Source organism: Populus euphratica, unplaced genomic scaffold, assembly GCF_000495115.2.
Source record: "Populus euphratica unplaced genomic scaffold, PopEup_1.0 scaffold460.1, whole genome shotgun sequence".
NCBI lineage: Eukaryota > Viridiplantae > Streptophyta > Magnoliopsida > Malpighiales > Salicaceae > Populus > Populus euphratica.
Window position 1 is genome coordinate 27,636 of NW_011500342.1, and position 25,008 is coordinate 52,643.

Consider the following 25,008-nt stretch of genomic DNA (forward strand, 5'->3'; position numbering starts at 1 on the left):
AAAAAGTTAATGAGAACTTTAAGATGGAAGATTAACGTAAGGATTAAACAATGATAACAATAAATGTCAAGGTTAGAGGATCTACTAATAGTATATCAAACAAATATAGTATAAACTTTTATTATTCAATTGAAAACCATATACAAAGGAGGTTTCAATCAGATTATAAATTGTTAACATGATTGCATTAGTTATCTTATTTGATTAATGCTTATATTTGTAAATCTTGTCAGGTATTCATGATTATAACTTATGTTAACAACAAATGAAATTCCTTTTATAGCTGAGATGTTTGTTATACCATACAATATGGACTATGAAAGTACCAAGCATTTGTTGTACTAAGTGTTATACAACATAAATCTAGATTAGTCATTTAACAAGCAAAGTATCAAAGAGTAAACAAGATAACAAATATAAAACATGTTAGTATCAAACATTAAAGTCCATGTTAAATTTACACTATACTTATTCTTACACCATTAGTATAAGTTTTTCACCATGACATAATAAACTTAACTAAATATAATGAAAGAAAGAAAAATAAATAAACAAAATAAGAACATAAATAAGATAAAAGTTAACTAAGTAAATGAAAGCAAATGAAAGGCATGAACAAGATATTAATGAAAGCAAAACTTAAGCATTACAAAAATATAAAGAGAGAAATCAAAAGCATGATCTTAATCTGGAGACCAATATGCCTCAATGCATGGAAAATGCCTCCTTTTATAGGCTAAAATTGAAAACTATTGATTTGATGAGTGAATGATTAACTCTTGACTTGATGACTATCATTATCTTCTCTTGTCTACCCAAAACGTCATTGATAACGTCAAAATTGAAGCCACTTAAAAACATGAAAGTTGTAGAAAATTATCTTAGCTTTTCAGAGAAAAAAATGAAGGTCATTTGGACTTCTAGAACTCCAGATATAGGCCAAAAACTGAACAGTGTTCGGGCTGCAGGACAGATTCAGACTTCTTTGTTGTTGCTACAATTTAAATCTGAAAATTACCTTTTTAAATCTTAGGTTCCATATAAAAGTTGTAGGTCTATGTCTTACCTTGCCATCCATATAAAGTAGACTTAAATATGAGATTTATAGCTTCAGATATGACTCAATTACCGAACAGTATTCCGGTTTGTACTGCACCAACATCTCTTTTCTAAGTTTGGTCATCTCTTTGTCCTTTTAATTCCATTTCTTAAATTCTTCAATCAATCATTTTATTTATGTGATAGGTCTGCATTTAAAATAAATATTTACCATAAATTAAATGTATCTTATATTATTAGATATGTTATTATAAAGCATATTTTAGTTAAGGAGTTATTGATACTTCAAGTGTAAAATGATAATATAAAACCTTGATAAAAATACACTTTTAAGTACTAATCAAAGGATGTATTGTCACAATAGGAAATGAAGAAGACAAAAACTAGTAAAGGAGGAAGCGAAATTTAATTTAGGCCATGTTTGTTTCCTGGAAAGTGGTTTTCGAGAAACCACTTTCTAGACTTTTCTGTATTTGTTTGCCATTAGAAAAGTTAGTCAACGAAAAACACTTTCCAGTTAAAGAAAAACTTGACTTAGTTTTCAGGAAAGTGTTTTCCTGAAAAATTTAGACTGATAACACTTTCTGGAAATCATAAAAAATTTAGAAATATCGTATTATTTGCTGATTATATCAAATTTGGTTCTCAAACTTTTGATTGCTATATATATTTTGTTTTGAATATTTATTTTTCAATTTCATCTCTTAAAATTTAATTTTTATATTAACTTTAGTCCTCATTTTTATAATTTTTATTTGCTTTTTTCTTATTATTTTTTTATTGAAAATTTTTATCCATCAAATTTGATCTTTATTTTTTTATTGTTACTTATTTTATTTGAAATAATTTATGAAATATTAATTATTATTATTTTAATTTTTTCATATTTTAATTTTTTATTTTTTTAGATTTGATCTCTATTATTTTAATTATAATTTATTTTATTTGAGATAATTTATAAAATTAATTTTTTTCAATTTCATTCTCATTCGACTTTTTAATTTGTAAGATATGTTTCTTGTTATTTTAATAAACTTGAAAAAAATAAAATATTAATAAGTTATTTTACAGCTTATTTTTCATAACATAAACAAATACTAAAAAATATTTTCTAAATTATTTTTTATTACACTACCAAATATCAAAAAATAATTTATTTAATAAAAAATTACTTTTTTAAAATTTATTTTTACTTAAACCAAATAGATTGAGTAAGCTAAGATGGCCACGTGTAGAATATCAAGCTGACCATAAAAAAGAAATAGATTTTACCTTTAAATTATCTGAGGATTGGAATAGGAGGATATAAAAAAATATAACAGGAATGCAAGATTCTCTCCTTAATTCTCTCGTCTTCGTTTTCCCTATCCTTTTTTCTCTAAACTCCTGAGTGCATGAATATATATAGTTCCCTTCCCTTCATCCCCATTCATTTTCTCTTTCATTGCTTTACCTCAAGGTTTACCAGTTTTTAACCTGCAAGCAGGAGCTTCAAAAAATATAGATTCAAAACACTTTTTTTTCACTCTCAAACCGATCTCATAGATAATTAACTTAGAGAAAAGAATCGGGCAGGTTCAATTTTGGACAAGTAATAATTTTTAAGAGGAAAAAGGAAAGAAAATTAATTTTAAAAGGAGAGGGTTAGAGAAGACAGAAACCATTGCGAGGTAAAGGGTGGTATGGCAGAAAGATGAGGATTATTTGGGAATATTTTTTTGCAACGGTTATTTCTCTATCTTCTGATAGTGTGTGTTGTCGGTGGAGAGGAAAAAATGAGGTGAGAATACCCTAAAAGCTGGTTTGGGATGCTTTTCTTGAAGCTGAGGTTCAACCTCAATTTTTGATCGATCCCAACATTTAAAAACACTAGTTTGTGGCTCATTCAAAACCCACCCGCAGCCACATTCTCAAACACCAGGTGGTTAAGCATAGATTTACATACTAAAGGTTCTCTTTTCTAATATCAGACCAACCTTTGTAAATTTAAAATGGTAAGTTTGTCATTTAAAGGTTCTCCATAACTTCCTGATTTCTTGATTTTCAGCATTTCCTGCTAAATGCAAATTTAGGTAGTTTGACGTTGCTGGCTAGAAGAGCTCTAAGTTGTGCACTAGGAATGGAGTTGTATAGTTCCTGGGGTGGAAATCCTGGTTATTTCAATTGCCTAGTAGTATGTTCCGTATGATATGCACATATGATGTGGGCTTCGTTCCTTATTTTGCAAGTACAGCTACATTGCTTTAGATATTAGTGATTGCCTTCACATGATATTTGAGTGTTGAAATTATCCAAATTTTTGTTTCGCGCATGGCGGAAATGAATAAGCCATGAATTGTTTGCATCCATAGATGGATCATTAAGGTCGAAAGGAAGAGAAAAACCCCATTTTATTCTAGACAGCCAAAGGTGGATGATTAAGAACACACGTTTTGAAAATGATGAGTTGCATGAGTCCACTCACGATATGTTACATTAGAATGCCCTTTGTCTGATTCCGCCTTCTTTTTGTGAGAGATAGTAACGTTCTCGCAGTCTTTTGGGACTATTTAATTAGTTGAGGTGAACTTAAAAGAGGCCACTGTATGTCATTCCCATATGGGGATTGGCTCTTGAACCTTCAACGGCATAATAAATAGAAACGGTAGAGGTATGTAGTCTTGTAAAGGCCTCCACAGTCTTGCAAATATTTTGGGTGATATGTTTTCACTTTCAGTCAACAATGCTCCTATCTTATGTCGTTTTTCTTTGCTCCAATTCCTGTCTCTCTGGTGATTACACTAGATACAAATAGGTTCGTGTGAATTGCAAGCTGATCTTGTTGTTATGATTGAGTTTGGGACTGAACAGTGACAGGTTTCCAAGATTGATGATTATTTTCACTTAGCTTTTCCACGTAGCTGGAACCCTGCTCTGTAATACTACCATGCATCGTATTTGGTTTACTTTCACTGTTCTTTAATGTGACTCGATAAGGTGACAGCAACTGTTGATGTGCTCAGGTTGCGAGGTTTCTTTTCTTTTTTTTAATCTTCTTCACTCACGTGTTTATGCATTTTGACAAGGCCGTGCCGTGAGCGATGCGTCTCGGTTTTTAAGCCCTTATCAAAATGAGTTTAAATATTCGACAGCTATAGAAGTAGCATGTTTATAGACCTGTTCCACTCAAGGTTTGGAAATGGCATGTTATCAGAATACACATCATATTTGCTTTCACTCTGTACGTTTTTCGGCGGCTGTAAGTGATGCTGTGATTTGCCGGCAAGGAAACTGTGGAAATTCAGGATCATGCAATAATCTCGGTTACTGGTTGAATGGATTTTTAGGTTACATTTACCTTAATTTGTGCTTGTCTCTCTTTCCGTCATCTTGCATATTTCTTTGTTTCAGGTCAGCCAAATATTTCCATCGGGTTTCTATAGCATCCTTGTGATACCTTGTACGTTGGCGATGATGAATGTGTTTTGGTCTTGGAAGATAGTGAACGGTTTGGTGAAAACCCTGCCTAAAGCTAGACATAGTCAGTGACCCGACCCCAGCCCTCTAGCTTGTGCTAAGATGCATGATGAACATGTTACATGTACGTGTTAATTCTGGGTAGCTCTCTATGTCCAGACTTGTGGAAGGTTTGGGGTCTGTGTAAAGTGTAAACAATCAATTGTTGTATGCATAACAATCCTTCATGAAATTACTCCATATCTTGGCTACTGATCTGGGCTGAGAAGTTAGTCCTCCATGCGTGATGCTGTTTTCCAATCACATTATAATAAAATAGATAGTACTATTGTATTTGTAATAATGATAGGAGTCACGATTGGAAGCAGGAAGAGAAAGAGTCTGGTCTAACAGTGGGTGCTCAAAAATGGAAGATGATGGATCCAAAAGGATGGATTGAGGATAGGAATAATAGTGGGGGAGGTCAAACTTGGAAGGCCTCGCCACAGTGTCCGTATGAGTAGTTTTGGCCTTGGAATTGGTCAATTTAAGCCACTACCCCTTTTTAACGAGTGATGAACGTGTGTAAGCTAATTAAAACCGGAGCATAATCCTATGCAAATGCAATTTTTAGTCCTGCGCCTAGTCACTGGCATACCACACCGCACCTATGTTTGTCGGATTTGATCTTATCGTTTCCTTTTTTCTCGCCTCGCTTGCATTGAATTTTCCCCTGCCTCCGGTCACCGTCTCGTCCCTCCATACTATAAACACTTTGACTTCTCCAATTGCCTTCTCCTTCCTTCCTTCCCCCTTTCGGCCTTAATTCCTTCCTTCTTTCCCATCAACCAACTTTTTCCATGTTGCTACACTGGATTATATCAAAAAGCTAAAGGTAAAGCTGAAGGAAAAAGGAAACAATGTGGAGCAGGTTATGGTCCTCCTCTGCCTCTGGGGTTTTGAAGCGCACTCTGTTAGCCGCCAACACTCAATCCCTCTCAACACCACCGCGATGCACCACCACCAGGACTATTGCTTCCTCTGCCTGTTCTTACCATTATTATTCTGTTAGAGGAGGAGGAGCTGCTGCTGATGCTTCAACTCCATTCTGCAAAATCACATCCTTTTGTTTTTCTTCCGCTATTGATGCTGATGCTGAAGCTTCTTCTCCCTCCTCCAATAATAATAACAATAATAAGAATGATAAAAATATATTGATAACAAGTTTGGAGGCGAAGAGGCTGATGAGATTGGTGAATGTGGAGGCTCTCAAGATGAAGCTTGGCATGGAATCCAGGGAAATTATCCCTTTCTCAGACCTCCTCGAAGCCTGCCAGAGCATCGGTATTGCCAGATCTCACGATGAGGCCGTTACTTTTGCCCATGTCCTTGATGATGCTGGGGTCGTCCTTCTCTTCCGCGACCAAGTCTATCTTCATCCTGATAAGGTAGGTGGCTAGCCCTGCCCTCCTTTTCCATATTTCTTGCTTTGCTTTATATGCACCTTTCTTCCCTTCTACTTACTATGTATGTTCTTAATTGTCTATCTTGTTTTTAACTTACTATCATATGTATGTTTCCATAATCCAATCAATTGCTTTGCTAATTTACTTTCGGGTGCATGGTGGGGGCAGACTGGGACATACACCACATCTCCTCTCCTCCTCCTACTCCTTCCCCTCTCTTTCTTTCTCTCTCTCCTTTTCTTTTCACTGTTTTTATTCTTCTGATTTTGCAATTCCCATCATTAATTTCACATTCCTTCTTCCCTGTTACTGATTTATTGCTGCTCCATGATAATCACAGGATTTTCAACTTCCAGCTTGTCATATTGCTTGCTTCTCTCTATCTGCATTCTGTATTTAGTCAGTCCCTCCCTCCCACCAAGCAAAGACCAGATTAATCTTTTAGTTATATTTAAACGTTCTAGACCCGAGAATATGCCCTTAAAATTCCAGTTTTGACTTATTTTACATTCAATCGATTTCTCCTTCCATTTATGCATATTTGACAATGAGCTGCTGCTATTAGTATCTTCCTCAACACATAAATGTTCCCGCCATTCCTATTTTAGCTAGCTTGTTGGGGCTGGGTACACATTCATCAAATCTTCCCTTTCCATTTACAATATGTTTTTTTTTCTCCGCTGTTTGAGTTTACACTTCTTAAATTCTCTACTTTTATTCAGCATCTCTTTCAAAATTTCCATTTCTCTATTACCACTACTATAGTATTTGCAGCGGTTGGGGATATACTGAGAAGCATATTTATTTCTTTCTTTGCTTATTGGAATGACAATTGGGGCAGTTAGAAATCTGTTATGAAAACACCCTTCACCGTTTACACTTTTTCTGTGTATAAGGTGCAGCAAAGGAAGTCAAATGAATGATAAACGTTTAGATTTTATTTAGCCACTATCCATTTGTGCATTTGGCAGTGAGCTTGCCTGCTGATATTTGTCAGAAGTTGCTTTTGCTTGTGTCTTGGTACGTTATCAGAGCCTTGTGTGCAGAACTCATTTTCTAGTTCTCGTTTTGGTTGGGCTATCTATGCTTTGAGCTTTCATAGGAACACAATACTTGGCGTCTAAAGACAGCATGGCTTGTGGTTATTGGGCTCCAACTTGTATCAGGCAGAAGCAGCATGATCCTCGGTTTTGGGATTTCACTTGTTTATATATACAATAATGTTGGTACAGATTTAGAAAGTACATGAATTTCCTTTGTACAAGGCAAGGGATTTTAACTTTTTTATTTTATTTTTTCCTATGCCTTGGATATTAGTCGCCTAACTACAAATTGGTTTTGCCTTGATAGTTCTCTTATGTTGCAGGTGGTAGATCTGATAAGAAGAGCAATGCCGCTCGCTTTAACTCCTGAAGACGACCCTGCAAGAGATGAGCTGAAGATGCTTCAGGAGAAGAAAGAAGAAATTGATGTGCAGGCCCATAAGGAGGTTCGCGGGATCCTCTATAGTGGATTGTGTTTAGCTTTATTGCAGGTTGGGCTGTTTTTCCGGCTAACATTTTGGGAATTTTCATGGGATGTGATGGAACCTATTGCATTTTTCGCCACAACCTCTAGCATAGTCATAGGTTATGCCTACTTCCTGATCACTGCAAGAGATCCAAGTTACCAAGACATAATGAAAAGGCTGTTTCTCTCAAGGCAAAGGAAGTTGTTCAAGAAGCTTAATTTTAATGTTGAGAGATTCAAGGAGTTACAACTTAAACAGAAATCACCTCTGGACGCCACAGCCTCTATTAAAAAACGTGTAGGGCTGAAACTGGAACTGGACGATGCCATGCACAAGTAGTCACCTCTTGCTTTGGTTTGAAAGATGGGAATCCAAGTAGGATTTTCGAAACCTTTCGTGAGAATTTATCCCACTAACCATCTTGGTCCCTCCCGCCTTTAGGATTAACATCATTCTCTTTTGAAAAAATACTATTTGCTGATTTGTCGTAGCTCTCTCATTTTTTGGTAAAAATTTCGTTCTATTAGCAGTGCTGGATCATGTATTTTTTTTTTTTTGTTGAACAGCATATCGTAATGCTGAGAGCATCGATGCCCGTGCCATTCAAATGCTGACCATCAGATACTAAACTTCTTTGAAATTACTGCCTGTTTCCACGATTGCTAAAAGTAGTCGACGAGAGTTTGAACATGAGAGTATATTTTTTATGATGATTGTATTTAGATCGCAGCTTGTTTGCCTTACAAATGATTGGATAAGTTGCGGTTTTTTTTCCCCCAATCTTGAAAAGGGATTCTGTTGTGATAATTGAATATAACTCAGTGGGATTCAATAATCAATGAACAATTTTCAGTTGGAAAACGAAGTCTGCGCCTGAAGACAACATCCTAGCTGCTGATCATGTTCTTAACTGATTCATGTTTCATGACAACTTAAAGCTCGTAAAAAAGCTGCATGGTAAAAGTCTAAACAAAATGAAAATACATCCAAATTAGTGCCAGCAATCTTGATTTGTCTCATCATTACAAAAGCATATACAAATCATTCTTCTTAAATATTACAAAGTCGCTTTCAAGGCTACTTAGTAAATCAATCACCAATTCATCTTTTGACCCGTTGAAATGCTCCAAAATATCTCTCATGAAAACCTGCGACACATCTGCATCATCAAATTGCCACGTAAAAGAAATATGAAAGACAACATATCCAAAGATCTTCATCAGTTAGTGCAGAGATATGGGTTAAATGGGTTTGCTCTTGCTGAACTCACCCCTTCATCATAGTTCTTGAGCCAATCCAGTATGGAACTCTCCGTAGCTTCCAATGCAGTTGAGCTTTCTTCAGGTATATCTACCTTTTGACGTTTCCTCGGGGAAAGTACATTTGCATCATTGATAGGATGAACCTCATGGTCCTGTGCAATTCTGACCATAAGGGAGGAAGTTTCTTCATTATGATCTGAGCAACAATGAGTAGCCATAATCTTGACTGATATTTCAACCTCATGAACCGTGTCCAGGCAGCTGGTATCAGTGGAAACCATTCCAGACTCACTTTCCACAAATTCATCAGCCTTCGATATGTCAAGGTAGCTAGGTGGAGTCACTTCAGGTGAAAACCCACAGTTTTGCATTGCCAGACAGATCTTGATGTGTGCGTAGCTTATCTGATGTTATTAGTGAGTTTTCTTTCAGTTGTATACTTTCTAAGTGATCCTGAACTCAATGATCAGTAACAAATATTAAGCCAGAAAAATCAGAGAAATCAGCGCATCAACTTACATCTTCTGGTAATTCATCTTTAATGCGCTTCAACTTTTCCCTAGAGCCAACCTTTGAGATTGCACCCTCAATTTCTGACAATCTTTCACGTGAAAGTCCAACTTCACCACACAATCTGGTCCATTCAATCTGGAGTCCTCCTTGTGCAGCTTCTAGAAGATATTCAACTACAGTTCCTTCTTTTATAGGAGCTGATCTACCAGGGAAATTCTGAGAATAAAAATTAAAATGATTAAAGCACTCAAAAGCCTATAACATATAATTGTAAATTTTGTCAAGAAATACCGCGATTTTTTGAATTGGTAGACCATTTTCATGCCACATTTTCCAAGCATCTAACTTTGCTGGGGTTAATTTCTTGTGATTTGGTACTTGATTGGCTTTTCTTGAATTAGCAGTCTGCAAGTTTGCTCCCCCGTCCAAGGAAAGGTTAAGTTCTTGTGACAGATCCCTAATAGTTTGAAGAAGATAATCGCCATGTCTCACAACAAGATGCTGCAACATCACCACATTCCATGCTTAACATTGAGAAGTACAAGCAAAATGGTAAAATGTGACTGAAAATACAAATTTTCTGCTTTTCTGAACTCGTTAAATTAGTCTCTTCGTATGTACTAAGTATGCCCATTCACACCATCTCTTCGTATGTACTAAGTATGCCCATTCACACCATCCCTTACCCTCCTTCGCAGAAGAAAATGGAAAGGTGTTGCAATGTGAATGTCAAAGGATCAAATGTGATAATGATAGAAGATGCCATATTTCCTTCTTTTTTCTTTTTTCTTTTCTCAAAATCATCCAACAACAATAATAGGAAGACCAGCCACTAACCACCCAATCTACATATCAGAATCTCGATTGCAATATGGAGTTGGCTTGTCAAGACAGTAAATATGACAATAAGTTCAGTCATCTCTGTTTCATGGGTGTGGAAAAGATTATAAAGCCAGAGAATTTCAGTCACCACACAATACATCTACAGCAGCCAGCAATTCTTAATTTACATATTGAAATGGATAGCGGTAAGATTGCTTGTACAAACATCAAAAATAGGAAAAATAAAATTTCTTTAAAACTCCATTCCAAGAAAAAACATTTCCTGGTTAAAGCACAAGCAAGGATGCCAAATTAAGAAATAGATAACTAGTGCAATGAAGAAATAAATAAAAAATATTATGAAGAATTTTTTTGTCCCCGTTGTTAAGACTCACCTGGTTGACACCATCAATGTTGGCCAACCTTGCTTTGGTAGATGGTCTCACCAAAGCAATTTTTTTTATTGTTTGATCACCACATACAGCATATCTGTAGCAAGCAATAAGAACAGGTGCTCAGATGGTATATTCCATATTAACTAAGCAGCTCTTTAGGGATTTATAGCCTTCAAAGAAATATGAACCTACGGAGCAGTCCCAATGCTTTTAGCAAGCTTGGTTCTCTCATCCAAAAGCATGTGAAAGATTCGTGCTTCAGCCTGCGTAAAAAAATGCATGAATTCAGCAATAAGTATATATGGTAACTAAAAAACAAATATTAATAGAAAAGTTAAAATGTGAAAAAAAATGTTAAATATTTTACTGCATGGGTGGCAGATCAGCGATGCAGTTTGTAGGCTGAATTCATGAAGTGTGAGTAGAACAGAATTCACAAACAGTTCTTTGCAAAAAAAAAAATTGAAGGAAGCGCATGGAAGAAGAAAGGGAGAATTTGCCTCATTGGCTTCATCCTGAAAACACACAACATGCAGGGGTTTTGAACCAAGAGCACTTCAATAACAGTGCATGAAGTTTTAAAACATGCCAAACAAATCCGATCCCTCCTGTCATCTGACAATAGAAGCCCATATTCCTTTCCACCAACATATACCTCTGACAATATCATAAACAACACGGATAAAAGAAAAGGGAAAAGGAGATGGACATAAAATATCAACCTCTGACAATTGTTCACATTCTAAAGTTGCCATACTATTCAACTCTCCAACCCCGCCTGTTGTGCATTGTTGTTCTTCATCCCCAACCATTTCATCAGTCAATGGTAATATTAGAGCTGGTTGGTGATCAGGTCTAGCAGACTGAATATATTGCTTCCCTTTTGGACTTACTCTGATGCATAAAGATATAGACTTTAGTCAATTGTACTTAGCTGATCAATTATAACAAACAGACATAGCAGGGGAGAAGGATAAAGAAAAGAACTCTATGGAAGTTTTCTAGAATGTAAATTTGCACTCAAGAAAATGAATGAACACAATTTACCTTACAAATTTATATGTATCTCTAAAAGTCTCCATCAGATAACCTGTTTGTAAGTAACACTTATTAGCTAAAACTGGCAACTATGACTTTATTATTTCAAAGAATCATCAACAGACAGTACAATATAAAATTTTATAGATATAATGTATTTCAAGGAAAGACATGAACTATAACTACAAACATGAAGTCAACAACTAATGATTATTTTGATAAGAAGATTGATTTTCAATACTGCAATTGGTGCTATGTTATGAAGGCTGGAACTGAAGCTTTTTATTGCAACTATGAAATTTTCTTTAGCGGATAGGCTTTATCCCAGGTAAGCTCAATGTCAATCCTTCACTAATTTGAAGCTATTGATCATCAGCAGAATTTGTCTAAGTATCCTTTGTGAAGGAACAGGAGAAAATATATCTTCTTTCATCAAAATGCATACAGAACATCCAAGTTGTAACCATCCCCCCTTAATTAACTTGTCGATCATGTGCTGACAACCTATTGCAAGTTAGCTATACAGTGGTGCCCAGAAATTGAAGGACACATGCTAACTTGTATCAATCTATTCCCGTATTCTTCTTAAGAGTTTCCCTAAAACAAATTACAAGTTATTATCATTTGTTGGTTTCCATGTAACAGTGTCTTCCTCCTCTTTGTTGGGATAAAACCAATCACATAGAGTTACTTGATTGTTGACTAAATCCTCCAAGTGAGTAAGCAACAGGCTACCTACAATCATAATTGGAAATAGACACTAAGACATCAATCAGAGGAATACTCTGCTATAAATCTTCAAGGGAGCCATGAAATGTAGAGAATCCCGCTATAAAAACGTGTTTTGGCCATTAGCCAGAGTGATGGGGAGTATCCTTTCTAAATCCATTCGTTTCAGAAGCTTCTTCCAACTCCCAGTAAAGATACTAGAATCTATTAAGCTACAGAAAATTCTAATTTTGAGTAAATATATGTCACTAAGTAGTCAATGCCAAGTCACAATCATTATAAAACATGTCAATACAATCAATAATGCTTTGCACCAAGCAATCACAAATGACAATTGCTCATTTCTGAATGATAATAACTGAATTGTCAATTGCAAATATATATTGCTTCAGGTACCGTGAGAAATTAATTGGTAAGCTAGTGATTTCCACCAATTTGACGAGTAGTCTTTCCCAAGTCCATGAAATGGTAGCTTGTCAAAATGAGAATTAAGAATTTTTTTTGCCTGTAAATTTAGAGAGACAGCAGAAGCATCTGCATAAGAATTGAGGGTGAAGAAAATAATAAAATCTTGAAGCCATATAAAAACAAAATTCAAAAGATTCACAGAATAGTTTCAATTAGTTGCCAATGCCTTATCATTACAGCTAATAATTTTCCTTATACATGCCAGCAACTTTAATCTCCTCCACCCCACCCACCAAAAGACCAGGTAAGTAAGGTACTTTTATTTTTTATTCCCCCCTCTAAAATATCTACTGAAAGCATGCAGCATTTGGTTTTTGATCAAAAGAGATATCAAAATTTCCTTAAATACCTTACTTTTAAGTTTTGGGGTAACAATTATACATACATCAATGAATACAAGTATACAATATACATGCATGTATGTTTGTATCTATAATGGAGAATGACCAGCAATCATGAGCTATTCACAATAAATAATACTTACCCTGGATCCACGAAGAACATCTACAGGCATATTGAGGCCCCAGTTACCCTCACATGATTGAATGCAGGACATTAAAAGAAATGATTCCTTAGACATGTCACGCTCCCTCTTTGAGACCATGCAATTATCACAATTTCCTGAAAGTTCAACACATATTAATCATGCTCAAAATTGGATACAACAATAAGTAATTTTGTAATTAAAAGGTCTGTTATTGAAAGCCAACTAAGGACAAGTTCAATTAGATGTATTTAAGAAAGAACCAAACCACATTTCTCGGCTGAAAATTTTTCACCGAAATAATTGAGCAAGAACTTTCTTCTGCATGTTGTTAGTGAGCAGTAGTGTTGCGCAGCCATCAATGACTCCATAACAGCCCTTCTTTGGTTTTCCTGGAAAATGGCAGCAGGAAAGAAATGCAGAGCATGGCAAATTTCAAATATTTCATCATTTAAGAAATTTAGCAGAGTAGGTCAACCATCAGCACCATTTTAACAAGCCAAAGAAAAAGTTTGAAGAGTGTCATGAAAGAAGAAACAAAGTTGCGTACTGTTCTTAATCCTCCACAATAGAAGTCAGCTTTTGCAAAGTCAGCTCTTGTATAATATAGCCAACAGACAGAAGGAATACCATCTCTCCCACATCGCCCACTTTCCTGATAATAAGATTCTATACTCTTTGGACAACCATAATGTATCACCTGCCTTATGTTTGGCTTATCAATGCCCATGCCAAAGGCAATAGTAGCAACCATGACCAGCAGTTCATCTCTTACAAACGATCTGAATAGAAGTAAAAGAATCAGTTAATAAAATAAAGAGATAATTCAAGGAGACAAATGAGAGTGCACCATGCAAAAGTTGATTAATTAGATGCAAGAAAACTAAAACTACTACACTCCTCAAATTCACGAGGTAAAAACCTGTGGGACTCCTCACGAGCTTTGCTGCTCATTTGACCATGATATATTCCGGTCTTAATTCCTGCCTCTTGCAGTGACTTGTGAATCTAGAGAATATATTACAAAGACGAAACATTGTACAGAAGTTAGTCAAAATATTCATAATAATAACATGCTTATAAAAAAAAAAACAAAAAAGCATCCAGAAGATAGAATGGGAAGAGAAATTGTCAGATAAAAATTTGTCAACATCTTCACATGGTGATGATTAAAATTGATGCAGAAAGCAATCTGTGAAAGTTAATTTGTTCCAAAAGAAAATTTTAACTCCCAAATGATAAAACAAATTCTTTCCTGCTCCAAATGAAAACTGATGAGTACATAATATAACATTACAAGGAGGTTCTAATCCATGTGGTGCGGGAACATATCAGGCATCTTTTATATCTCTTTCTAAAAATCGATTTAACCTTCCTTGTCCTTTCTCAATCTCATCTCCTTGGTATATCACTAACACATATCAGTAACAACCATATTCTTGCAGTCAAATATAAGAATGACATAGCTTAGGCGGTACTGTGAGTTTTCACTAATCCTCAAAAGCCCTCAGACAGATACTCCCTAACCCCTTTATGGTTACATGAAAATGAAATAAAATCCATTGTGGTTATACAAACATAAATTTGGTAGAGCTTGGTCAATTGTAAATACAGCTGTGGATGGTGTTTCTTTCTGAATTGAAATGGATGGTGAAGCTTAATTGTTTTGAGGGGATGCAATTCCTCTTTTCAAACAAAGAAGCAAATAATAAAAGGCATACAATCGTTAGTAATAAAAACAGGAACAAAAAGAACCTGCTCAACATCTTTTATTGTTGTACAGTAAATAATAGTTGATCCGGCCTTCCTTGCATATTTTGATATTTCTTGCACAAGCTCATCCACAAATGGAAGACTGCGATTGAAATGTTTGACACCGTAGAAGAGATTTTTACGATCAAATGAGCCAACAGCAACATAAGGATCGTTCATCTTCAAAGAATTGATGATGTCTATTCTAACCCTGGTATTATGCATGCAGAATAGACAGCATTAGACTACCTCTCCCCAAAACATAGCAAAGCAAATAAATAAATAAGTATAGAACACTTAAGTAGATAACAACACAAAATTCAGTGCCTTGTAAAACTACGAAACAAAACAATTATATACTACCTAGAAGCAAACAATTATATAAGAATTAATGTCCAGGAACATGTTTTGGCTTAGAAATACTCAATTTTCACTTGATGCAGTTCTTGGCTGAATTATGAAAGGATAAATGTGAGGAAATAAGGTATGCTGCTTCTCACTTAATGCAGACAACTAAGAACAATATTCAGTTCCCTATTGAACCTTAGTAGCATCTGCTTCTGGATCTGTTAGAGAATAAGCAGTTGACCTGTGTTCCGGTCATGTTTTCCAACCAAGCCATAGAGGATACAATGTAAAGATGTCTGCTGGTACATCTGCCTTTGTATTTTGTGGGAGGTATATGCAGCTACATGAGGACTGGAGGGGGTTGGATTTTGAGTCTAGACTTCAAAAATGACTTGCTCTAGGAATAGAATGAGATGATTCATAGATGTACACTTGAAAGTAAAGTATGTCATAAAGATAAAGTAACAATTAAGAGTAAGATCAAAGTATAGAAATCTAAATTTTAGACAAATCCAACACTGAATGTCAGTGAGAAAGCATGAAGATTTTCATTCTCCAAACACATTCTTATACTAGAGACAGGAAAGGACAAGCAATAAATGATCAAATCGGTTCACACAAATACGCAAGGCACATACTTTTCAGTAGCAGTTGCAGTTAATGCAACAAATGGAACTTCCAAAAGAACATCACGTAACTTGCCTAACTGCTTGTATTCCACCCTGATAAACCAAAACAAAGAAGAGAATTCCTCAAAACTAGTAAGAGAATGAAAGCGATTACTGATAAAGAAAAAAAGTAGAGTAAAGCAGCATGATTTATCAAAATAAAATGTTTGGCTAGCATCATGAGTCTAATTCCAATTCTAAAGGAACCATCAGATAAAAGAAAGAAATTTCGGACAATGTAGCACAGAAAAGAAGTAGGGAAATATAGAAGACAAAAGGCTAAACATTAAGGACGGGACCTGAAATCATGGCCCCACTCTGAGATGCAATGAGCTTCATCAACAGCGAAGAGACAAATTCCTGCCTCTAGCAATTTCAACCAGAAGCTACAAAAAAAGAAAAGAAGAGCATTTTCATCCTAAGTTGATCATAAAAAGTAAATGCATGTGGCAAATTAAAGATGGGGGGAGAAGAAGCTAGAACCTGAGAGGGGTGGAGCAAGCCTTTTCAGGTGTCATGAACAATAAATGAAAATGACCAGTCTGAGCTTTGGTATGGACAGAACCATCAGTCTGAGCACTTCCAAGAAACTCAGCTCTGATTCCGCGTTGTTTCAAACTCATAACCTAATTAAATGAGCGCATTTCATTCCTAAATTGACATGCATTGATGCATACAAGTATAGCGGAAATAAAATTAATTGGGAATGCAAATAAATAAGGACGTACCTGATCTTGCATCAAAGAAATAAGGGGGCTTATGACTACGGCAGTCTTTTCAAGAAGCAAAGGAGGAACCTGGTAGCTGTAGTTTAGCCACACACACACACGATTGTGAGAAAGCAAAAGGGTTAAAAATTATTGTATAAAATGTAGGGTTGGTATTGGTGAAATGGTACCATAAAGACTTTCCGCTGCCAGTGGCCATGACCGCTAAACAGTCCCTCTTGTCCAGAATCTGATCGATCACCTCCTTCTGGTAAGCCCTGAAATTCGCATACCCAAAGTGTTGCTGTGTACCCAAATCAAACAAACCCACTCAGTATAATTTCAACAATGATTAAATAATTGATTTTTTTTCTTTTTGGTTAATCAATTGTGATTTATGGTGACAAACAAACTATACTACAAAAACGAATTGCTGCAAAAAAAAAAAAAGGTAAAACCAAAGCGAAATAAGAGGAGGGTGAGAGCTTGCGTTTAAGTTTCTAATTTTAAAAAAAAAGAACCTTAAGCGTGGATAACATTGCTTGCCGTGATGTGCTACGCTGTGTGGTTTCTGGTACGAGAAATCACACACATCGGCTAATGCCCTGCTCTTGTACTCTCTCTCTCTCTCTTTCCCGCTCTTTCTTCTCTTGCCATCTTTTAGGTCCCCGTACCTCATGGGCTTCAGCCCACACTCCAGAGGCCCGTGTTTTTTCTCTTTTTTATTTTATCATATTTTTCTGAAAAAAACAAAAAAAAATGAAAATTGAAAATGAATTAACTGCATACATGCATTTGTATGTCTCGCAGTTGCAGCCCTCTCCATAGCCATAGGTTCATCCGAAAAGCAACCAATTAAACACATACTTGTTAACATGGTTTCACAAACAAAGCTGTAATTTTCTCTCCAACCATTGCTTGTTCATCTGATTTTGACCTTAAAAAAAAAAAAAACAAAAACAAAAGATATTATCGTCTTCTAATTTACTAGCGAACAGACATGACTTCTCAGCAACTCCCTGTATTTCATCTCAAGTCTAACAGCCATACCACAACATCATAAAAGTACACATGACTGTCTGTGTATTTGAATGCACTGTATTTTCAAGAAATACATATGTTCCAACTTCCTTCCTTCTTTTAACAAGTCTCTCTTAGATACATCATCTATGAGAAAAGCAATCTGTATCCATCTGCCTCTTGAGCCATCTCCTCCATGCTTCTGTCACTCCTTTCCTCGTCTAAATCCAGCTTCCTCTTTAATTCCTTTTCCCTCTCGTCCATCTATATGACACCCACACAATCATTTGTTACACTCCAATTGATGCATGGAGCATAAAGATCAGGTAGCAAGCACAAACAGTGTAGGGTATACGTATTGTATAACTTACTGCATCATAGATCTCATCATTCTTCTCAAAGTCACCCTCTTTTCTTGGGATGATGTGAACATGAACATGAACATGAACATGGGGCACACTCTGTCCTGCCCGCGGCCCATCCTAAAACACCAATGAACTTCAATTGGTTAGTCTTCAAACACCCAGAGCATGCATGAATTACCTAGGGGCTCTGATAACAAGCAAATACACTCATTCTAACCAAATAAATAAATAAAATAAGAGATCGTGTGAGTTTACTAGGAACTATCTTACTTGGATGGTAAATGTGAGAGATGTTGCCATGTAAAAACTCTCAAGCTGCCTGCCAACCTTCTTTGCCGTGAGCCATAAATCACTGGTCTCATCAGCACTGAGATCAATAAAGCGCTTCACTTCACGCCTTGGACAGACAAGCACATGTACAAAATGTAAAGGCAACAAAATAGAACACTCAACTACGCGTATCATTCATGATATATGATTCAAAGTATACAGACATCAAGAAACTCGATCAACAATCTTAAGAGCATATTACCTTGCATGAAATGACTGCAGCACGTGAGATATTATCAGCTATGTCATGTTTTCTTACAATGTCATTGTATAAATGCTGGAGACATGCAAATTGCAAGTGCTTTTAATGTTCTGGGCCTAATGGTACTAACGGTATGCTCTTCAGTCAACTCACTTGTGTAAGGTTGTCCAGCTCTATTATACACTGATTGCCAGAAAGCAGATAATTCATGAAGTTTTCAAACCCCAGACTGCATGCACACAATGTTAGTGTGATTTGCATGCATGTACTCAGAAAGGTTTTCCTACTATTCAAGCTTTTTGACTTGTAGTATAGGAGCATAATAGCATATCTATGTCCACAAATTCATCAATGCACCAAGCAAATAATAACACATTGAATTAATTCAGCTCTGCCCGTTTCTCAAACAGTTCACCCAAGAGAATTTCAATGAGACAACAGATGCTGCTCAGATAAATCTCAAAAAATCATTAAGACTTTTGACAGAAAAGGATATGACCTGCAGAGGAAAAGGGACATAAATAAGAACGAGAAGAAAGGTAGGTTGAGCAAGAATACAGAAAAGTAAAATAAATCTAATAGAGCATGCGCAATTGTGCACATTTGATGGATCTCTAGTTGTTTACTGGTGCAACTTTTTCCAACCATTAGTAGTAGGTGGATTTGGATTTTTAATAGCTTCCTTGTTCAGTTGGATGATTAATAACACAGTTTCTGGTTATGCTATATGTTCAACTTGCTGTAGTTTGTGAAAAAAGATACAAGATGATTTTTCTCCGACTACGATGTGAGTAAAGAAATTGAAGGAAAGCAGAACATAAGAGAACATGTTGCGTTTAACAATAATCACCAATAGATGATCAGTATCTATAATAGTGATTTTTCATTTTTCTTGATTCCAGATAACAATCTTGATGTGGTTTTATTTAAAATCGAGACAGATATAAATGAAGAATTATTCATTTCCCTTACAAAATTAAAACTTTATCACTCATATGCAATGAAAACTAAGAACTGAACAACGGAAGATTGGGAGCTTCTACAAAGTTCACTCGTTCACTTTCCAATGAAAAATTGAGTTCAAGTAGATAGATATAACAAAATTCCTCCCTGAAGGTTAAATTCTTAATTCCACACATTCTCAGTTCTCAACCAAAAGCAACTAGAGTCACTACAAATACTTCGACATTGTAAGCAACATAAATTAATCCCAAAAGAAAATCGGATTGCAATCTTAGTCTTGATAAAAAGCAAGCCACTAGTACAGATATGTGATACATAATAAATCCTACAATGAAATGCAACCAGCACCTCACCCTAAAGAATCGAGTATCGATAAACACATAAGAAGAAACAGAATTTTAAAAAAAGTCACCGACTTCATAGTTCAATCACCCTAAATTACAAATATTGGATAACCAAAAATTGCAAGAATTTCCTATCTGCGAAGTTTGGAGAAAGTGCATTATCCCAAAAGATTAGTAATTGACTCCTCAATCAATTAACCAAAAATTTGCTTTCTTGAGGTTGACTCATAACTACCATTAAACCACAAGAAAAGGGAAGGAAACAATTAGTTTAGTTATCAACTAAACTCACTCAGGAATGCAATTTTGGCTCGTTAATGTACAAATATTATACCACAAGATTTTAGCTATTAGAACCTTATGAAATACTATAGCTTGTATTTGTATGAAGTTATCACTTTATTAAGATTTTCGTTGATCATAGACAACTTATCAGCTAAGTGAAAATAGTACTCATAATAACACAGAAGCTCTAAGGTGTATATAGAAGTACAAACCAAGAAGAACGGGACGGAGGTTGACCGTAGCATAAGAAAGATTGGTGGAGTAAAAGACTTGTTTTGGGTCTATTTTGTGAGGCCCGAACTGACAGTACTCCGTCGTCATCGAAGTCGACATCTAATCAGGGATCATTTAGGATCATTATCATCATAATAAGAAGATGAGAAGACAGCTTTTCTTCGTTTACCTTGGTGGTGGAAATGGGCCGAAATCCTTTTGAGGAATAACAACGATGAGGACGAAGAAGAAGACGGCAGTTGTCTATACTATTGCTATGTGCCTCGTTTACCATTCTTTGACTCTTGAGAGAGGCTTCTGATTCGTTTGAAAAAACCAAGTGGGCCCCTGTCGGATTGGTCGCAAGTTAGCAACACGTTGCGAGTTCGAACAGGGAGACTCAACCTTCTCATTCACAAGGGCTGAGGTGGCCATGTTAGTCCCTCAACTTCTTTTGATGTAAGAGATTGGCTGTGTAAGAGTTGATTAAAAAGAAATTTAGTCTTGATACATTAAAAACATAGGAATGGGACCCGATTGGAAAGGTTATGTTTTAGGAGTTGTATCGAAAATTATGATGATAATTGAGGGACTAAAATGTGAAAAGGGGATTGTAGATAGATCAGCCAGATAAGGTTGTCTGAAACTGGCTTCATTTTTGTTCGGCCTTCCCACTTTTTTCTCATAGTTTTGCTTCCAAAGCACCACAACTGTTGTACAAGCAAGTGAAGGAGGAGAAAGAAAATGTTAAGCCTAGCTGTGGGGTCATCAGTTGCTGCAATGAACAAGGTTTCCATACATCATACTGTGAATTATGGTAATGGTAGTGGGAAATCTACAGCCACACAGTTCGGCTTTATCAAGGGATCACAACAACCACCCCCTCTCCTTTCTACTACTACCAATATTTCCTCCTCCTTTAAGACTGCCGTTGCCGCTGTTGATTCCAACGATCTCACTTCCTCTCCCACTCCTCCTGACAAGGTTCTTCAATTTCTTCCTCTTTCTCTCTTCTACCTCTGCTTACTCCACTACTCATTTACATGTTATATTAAGATGTTATTCATTGATAGAATGCCTAGAAATTCCTTTTCTTTTACAATGCCAATTGATCAATACTGTGAAAATTGTCACTTCATCATCATTTTCCTACAAATTACAAACTCCCATGTTGTTGTTTACTCCAATAAATCATGCATGTATAACTGGCAACACAACTAGGAAATTCCCAGTTCCTCCTATAAAGAAAACCCCCATTTTGGATCCTACTTGGAAGGCATCAGGAACCTATACATGCTCAGAGAATGTATTTGCAATTTTTTTATTTTTTTTATTTTTTTGCATGAAGCAGTCCCAAAACTTTACCTTTTTCTTGTTGCATTACAGCAAGAAGCCAACAAGTACTACTTTGTTGTTGCCAACGCAAAATTCATGCTGGATGAAGAGGAGCACTTCAAGGAGCTCTTGTTTGAGCGCCTTCGTAACTATGGAGAGCGTAACAAGGAGCAGGACTTTTGGCTTGTGATTGAACCCAAGTTCTTGGACAAATTCCCCAACATCACCAAAAGACTGAAGAGACCCGCTGTTGCTCTAGTTTCAACTAATGGCACATGGATGACGTAAGAACATTCTTCCACCCTTCATCGTTTAGACTACAAGTTCTCATAATTCCTTGTTTCTCTGTATGCTTCCTAGCTTATACTTAGCATTTGATATCTGAATTTTAATTTTTATAACTACCTAAGGAAGAGCCTTCACCAGAGTTACTCTAAAACTTCAAGACATGGATGATAATGTTTAGGCCTTGGAGGATTGAATGCTGTGGTTTATCATTTGGAGGGCACAACCACAATCTTATTCAGTTTTTCAGTATGTCTAACAATATTCCCCGTGCTGCCTTCTTGGTTGCAAGACAATATGGTATTATGTGACTTGTTTATTCATAATATGTGTAGCAATTGACAAAAGTATAATTTCACTTGCTTAGTATGCCAACCACGCTCACGCATTTTCAAAGTCTGCTCATCAGCCTACTGAATTGAACAAGATTCATGAATCAAGCTCTTAAAAACAGAGTTGTCTAGGCTTGTACTTAGCTGGAGCATGCCTACCTTGGCTCTGACACTCCTTATCCTGGAAATTATTGGGATTTCCTTTTTTATGAAAATTTTGCACTTCTCCTGTTTGTTTGTTTGGTGAGGTGCAAGGGGATTCTTACTAAAGAGCCTTGTTGCCTATCTGTTCATCACATATGCAGTATGTTAAAAATCATCTTCATTCCTCTAGAAAGATAAGATTCTTATGTGTGTTTGTGTGGTGTGTCCTTGGGCTTATCTCTCTTGCTCCTCATGGATGTGGCTTCCCATTTTGTGGTTTGGCAGGTTTATGAAATTAAGGTTGGACCGTGTTCTATCTGACAGCTATGAAGCTGACACCCTAGAAGAAGCATTAGCCTCGAATCCTACTACTATAGAGTTTGAGAAGCCAGAAAACTGGGTGGCACCATATCCAAAGTATGAATATGGATGGTGGGAGGCCTTCTTGCCTGCCGAATCAAGAGAATCAAAAGTATAGAACATTTTGCCTAGTTGATTTTCTTCCGTCTTACCAAGAAGAATTTTCATTGTATCTTAGATAATAGCAGTCTTACCAAGAAGGATTTTCATTGTATCTTAGATAAGAGCACCCTTAGCTGCTGGAATCTGCATGCAGCTTTATGAGTTGGTAAGATGGTCAAACTTGTTAAGAGCCTTGTATGTTTGAAAGATTTTGTAACTTGATATCTATAATTCAGCAAAGAAGTGTCTTTAAAATAGCACTGTGAGCACTCCAATCTGGTACAATAACCTATTCAAATATGAGGCTGTTCTTTTTTGCACTTTGTTTAAACCAGCCATGGCATTACATTGCTCCTTTGTTTTGAAGATGATAAATGGTTTACTTTCTCTGTACCATGTACTCCCAGGAAATCCAAGTTTGCCTTTCACAAATGGTAAAACAGAGAAAAACTACTAACCACTGCAATATGCATATTCTTAATGCTGCTTATGATGCTTCTCGGAACCAAAGATTGGGAGCTTCTGCAGAACATTTTCATTCAAGACAGCAGACTGCTTCTTCACTTCAAACCACAACTTCTCAGCATAAATGTCCACAGCATCTTCATTTTTCTCATACAGCATTGGCGCTGTCATTAGCATTACAAACACTACACGAACCATGTAACACTGTATCAGAACTTAAGCAATGGAAAATAGAATACCAAAGAGACGAAGCCCAATCACGCCATGGATTTACTTAGAAAACAAAAGGCATTAAAAGAGATTAAACAGAAGCTCACATAGGTATAACAAAGTCAAAAAACTGAACCAGCTTCCTATAACAGAGAGAACCCACAGAACCGCAATCACCTGCAAATCAAATTGCACATCATGGTTAGAAAAGTTGCATTTTAAAGTGCTGCAAATTGCAAAGCCTTTGAGTGAATGAAAAGGTACCTTAAGAAACTTCTTCAAATCCTTCCCAGAAGCTACATCCTGGAAGGATGTAAATGCGCGGTTGATGATGCTCCTAAGCAAGAGAAAGAAATTCACAACCAGTTCATCCGGCAGGGTTACCTCGGGGAGTTTTGGGGGCGACCTGCATCATCAAGTAGAAACAAGTTTGATAACTACTCTCTTCCCTAAAATTACAACAGAAATCCCCTTATGCACGATCCTGGCGGTAATTTTCCTATTACCACTAAAATGTCGAGAAAACCAATAAAGATACTACAAGGATGAGGCGCGGTGTTGAGGAAAATATAAGGGGTTGAAATAAGAGGAACTCACACATTGATGTAGGACGCTAAATTGGACCACAGGAAGACCGTTGTCAATGACAGAATAAGAAAGTGGCAAACCAAAGTAAGCAAGTGATAACCTATGCACTCAAACAGAAACCATATGACTGTGACACCGGCAAAAATGTGTGTTGAGATCTGCGTGTTTCGCCACAGTATGATATTGGCATCTGAACACAAAGAGATACACACAATCAACTACGAACGAGGAGATGAGGAAACCAAAAATGGATGTAAACACGGTTGATTCTTACGTTTTTCACCGCCAAGAACCAAGTGAAGAGGCTTCTGGCGTCCAAAGAGGTGATTCTTATGGGTCGAATGCAGCATGATGTACTCATCAATCTCAGTTTCAGAAGACGAGTCAAATTTCTCATTGTTATCATGGTCCTCGATCTCTTTGAGCAACTGTGAATCAAACCCATCCATTGGATCTTCCATCACAACGTCCTTTCCTGAGAGTTTAGTTTAGGAATAGGGACGGATGGTCCTGGTTGTCTTAAGTCTCTGCATGTTTTCAACATGAAACTGAAATATTCAACAAGGGAAGGCGAAAGGAGCGCTAGATGACCCCCTGAAACTCGCAACTGGGGAATGGCTGCACTATTTTTACCATACCATGCGCTGGCTTGCATTTCCTGAGCTTCTAATTTTAGTATTTCAGCCTACCATTAATTGCTATGGACGGATATCCTTAATTGGAAGACCATCTAATTTTATAAATATTTATCTTTATTAATAAAACAAGGTGTGGGCTATTTTTATTTTATTTATGCAGCATGATTAATC

At 36.3% G+C, this 25,008-nt stretch overlaps 4 protein-coding genes across 7 annotated transcripts; 2 read left to right on the forward strand and 2 right to left on the reverse strand.

Moving 5' to 3' along the window:
* The first annotated feature begins 5,085 nt into the window (after nucleotides 1–5,085).
* LOC105113846 (calcium uniporter protein 6, mitochondrial-like) lies at nucleotides 5,086–8,129 on the forward strand. Its single transcript, XM_011010191.1, has 2 exons — nucleotides 5,086–5,942; nucleotides 7,327–8,129. The coding sequence occupies exons 1-2, from the start codon at nucleotides 5,415–5,417 to the stop codon at nucleotides 7,807–7,809; spliced, it is 1,011 nt and encodes a 336-aa protein (XP_011008493.1). The 5' UTR covers nucleotides 5,086–5,414; the 3' UTR covers nucleotides 7,810–8,129.
* Nucleotides 8,130–8,297: 168 nt separating this feature from the next.
* LOC105113850 (Werner syndrome ATP-dependent helicase-like) lies at nucleotides 8,298–17,821 on the reverse strand. Of its 2 annotated transcripts, none has more exons than XM_011010197.1 (20): nucleotides 17,178–17,821; nucleotides 16,848–16,960; nucleotides 16,678–16,753; nucleotides 16,433–16,575; nucleotides 16,249–16,335; nucleotides 15,920–16,003; nucleotides 14,937–15,144; nucleotides 14,104–14,189; nucleotides 13,732–13,963; nucleotides 13,450–13,573; nucleotides 13,182–13,318; nucleotides 12,626–12,734; nucleotides 11,510–11,552; nucleotides 11,185–11,356; nucleotides 10,655–10,725; nucleotides 10,463–10,556; nucleotides 9,537–9,746; nucleotides 9,252–9,461; nucleotides 8,741–9,136; nucleotides 8,298–8,618 (listed from the first exon to the last, which is right to left on the reverse strand). In XM_011010197.1, the coding sequence occupies exons 1-20, from the start codon at nucleotides 17,193–17,195 to the stop codon at nucleotides 8,493–8,495; spliced, it is 2,739 nt and encodes a 912-aa protein (XP_011008499.1). In that variant the 5' UTR covers nucleotides 17,196–17,821; the 3' UTR covers nucleotides 8,298–8,492. The 2 variants fall into 2 exon arrangements, with proteins under 2 accessions (XP_011008499.1, XP_011008500.1); XM_011010198.1 differs by having other exon boundaries at nucleotides 8,526–8,629.
* Nucleotides 17,822–21,021: 3,200 nt separating this feature from the next.
* Nucleotides 21,022–23,193, forward strand: EMB3143 (YCF54). 3 transcript variants are annotated; one of them, XM_011010196.1, is made up of 4 exons: nucleotides 21,022–21,362; nucleotides 21,765–21,997; nucleotides 22,760–22,979; nucleotides 23,022–23,193. In XM_011010196.1, the coding sequence occupies exons 1-3, from the start codon at nucleotides 21,123–21,125 to the stop codon at nucleotides 22,950–22,952; spliced, it is 666 nt and encodes a 221-aa protein (XP_011008498.1). In that variant the 5' UTR covers nucleotides 21,022–21,122; the 3' UTR covers nucleotides 22,953–22,979; nucleotides 23,022–23,193. The 3 variants fall into 3 exon arrangements, with proteins under 3 accessions (XP_011008498.1, XP_011008497.1, XP_011008496.1); XM_011010195.1 differs by having other exon boundaries at nucleotides 22,760–22,976; nucleotides 23,019–23,193; XM_011010194.1 differs by having other exon boundaries at nucleotides 22,760–23,193.
* LOC105113848 (reticulon-like protein B2) lies at nucleotides 23,019–24,940 on the reverse strand. Its single transcript, XM_011010193.1, has 5 exons — nucleotides 24,474–24,940; nucleotides 24,209–24,389; nucleotides 23,876–24,017; nucleotides 23,719–23,788; nucleotides 23,019–23,586 (listed from the first exon to the last, which is right to left on the reverse strand). Exons 1-5 carry the CDS (start codon nucleotides 24,658–24,660, stop codon nucleotides 23,414–23,416), a joined length of 753 nt encoding a protein of 250 aa, XP_011008495.1. The 5' UTR covers nucleotides 24,661–24,940; the 3' UTR covers nucleotides 23,019–23,413.
* Nucleotides 24,941–25,008: the final 68 nt, after the last annotated feature.

What these genes read in the sequence shown, in the direction of transcription:
- LOC105113850 (XM_011010197.1), bottom strand. An exon ending in GCTCGTGAGGAGTCCCACAG is followed by an intron (nt 13,964 to 14,103) that starts GTTTTTACCTCG and finishes ACTTCTATTCAG; the next exon opens with ATCGTTTGTAAGAGATGAAC. An exon ending in ATGTTCTTCGTGGATCCAGG is followed by an intron (nt 12,735 to 13,181) that starts GTAAGTATTATT and finishes CTAAATTTACAG; the next exon opens with GCAAAAAAAATTCTTAATTC.
- EMB3143 (XM_011010194.1), top strand. Translation starts at nt 21,123, where the DNA reads ATGTTAAGCCTAGCTGTGGGGTCATCAGTTGCTGCAATGAACAAGGTT. An exon ending in CTCCCACTCCTCCTGACAAG is followed by an intron (nt 21,363 to 21,764) that starts GTTCTTCAATTT and finishes GTTGCATTACAG; the next exon opens with CAAGAAGCCAACAAGTACTA. An exon ending in ACTAATGGCACATGGATGAC is followed by an intron (nt 21,998 to 22,759) that starts GTAAGAACATTC and finishes GTGGTTTGGCAG; the next exon opens with GTTTATGAAATTAAGGTTGG.
- LOC105113846 (XM_011010191.1), top strand. Translation starts at nt 5,415, where the DNA reads ATGTGGAGCAGGTTATGGTCCTCCTCTGCCTCTGGGGTTTTGAAGCGC. An exon ending in TCTATCTTCATCCTGATAAG is followed by an intron (nt 5,943 to 7,326) that starts GTAGGTGGCTAG and finishes CTTATGTTGCAG; the next exon opens with GTGGTAGATCTGATAAGAAG.
- LOC105113848 (XM_011010193.1), bottom strand. Translation starts at nt 24,660, where the DNA reads ATGGAAGATCCAATGGATGGGTTTGATTCACAGTTGCTCAAAGAGATC. An exon ending in GGTTCTTGGCGGTGAAAAAC is followed by an intron (nt 24,390 to 24,473) that starts GTAAGAATCAAC and finishes CTTTGTGTTCAG; the next exon opens with ATGCCAATATCATACTGTGG. An exon ending in ATTTGAAGAAGTTTCTTAAG is followed by an intron (nt 23,789 to 23,875) that starts GTACCTTTTCAT and finishes TTTGATTTGCAG; the next exon opens with GTGATTGCGGTTCTGTGGGT.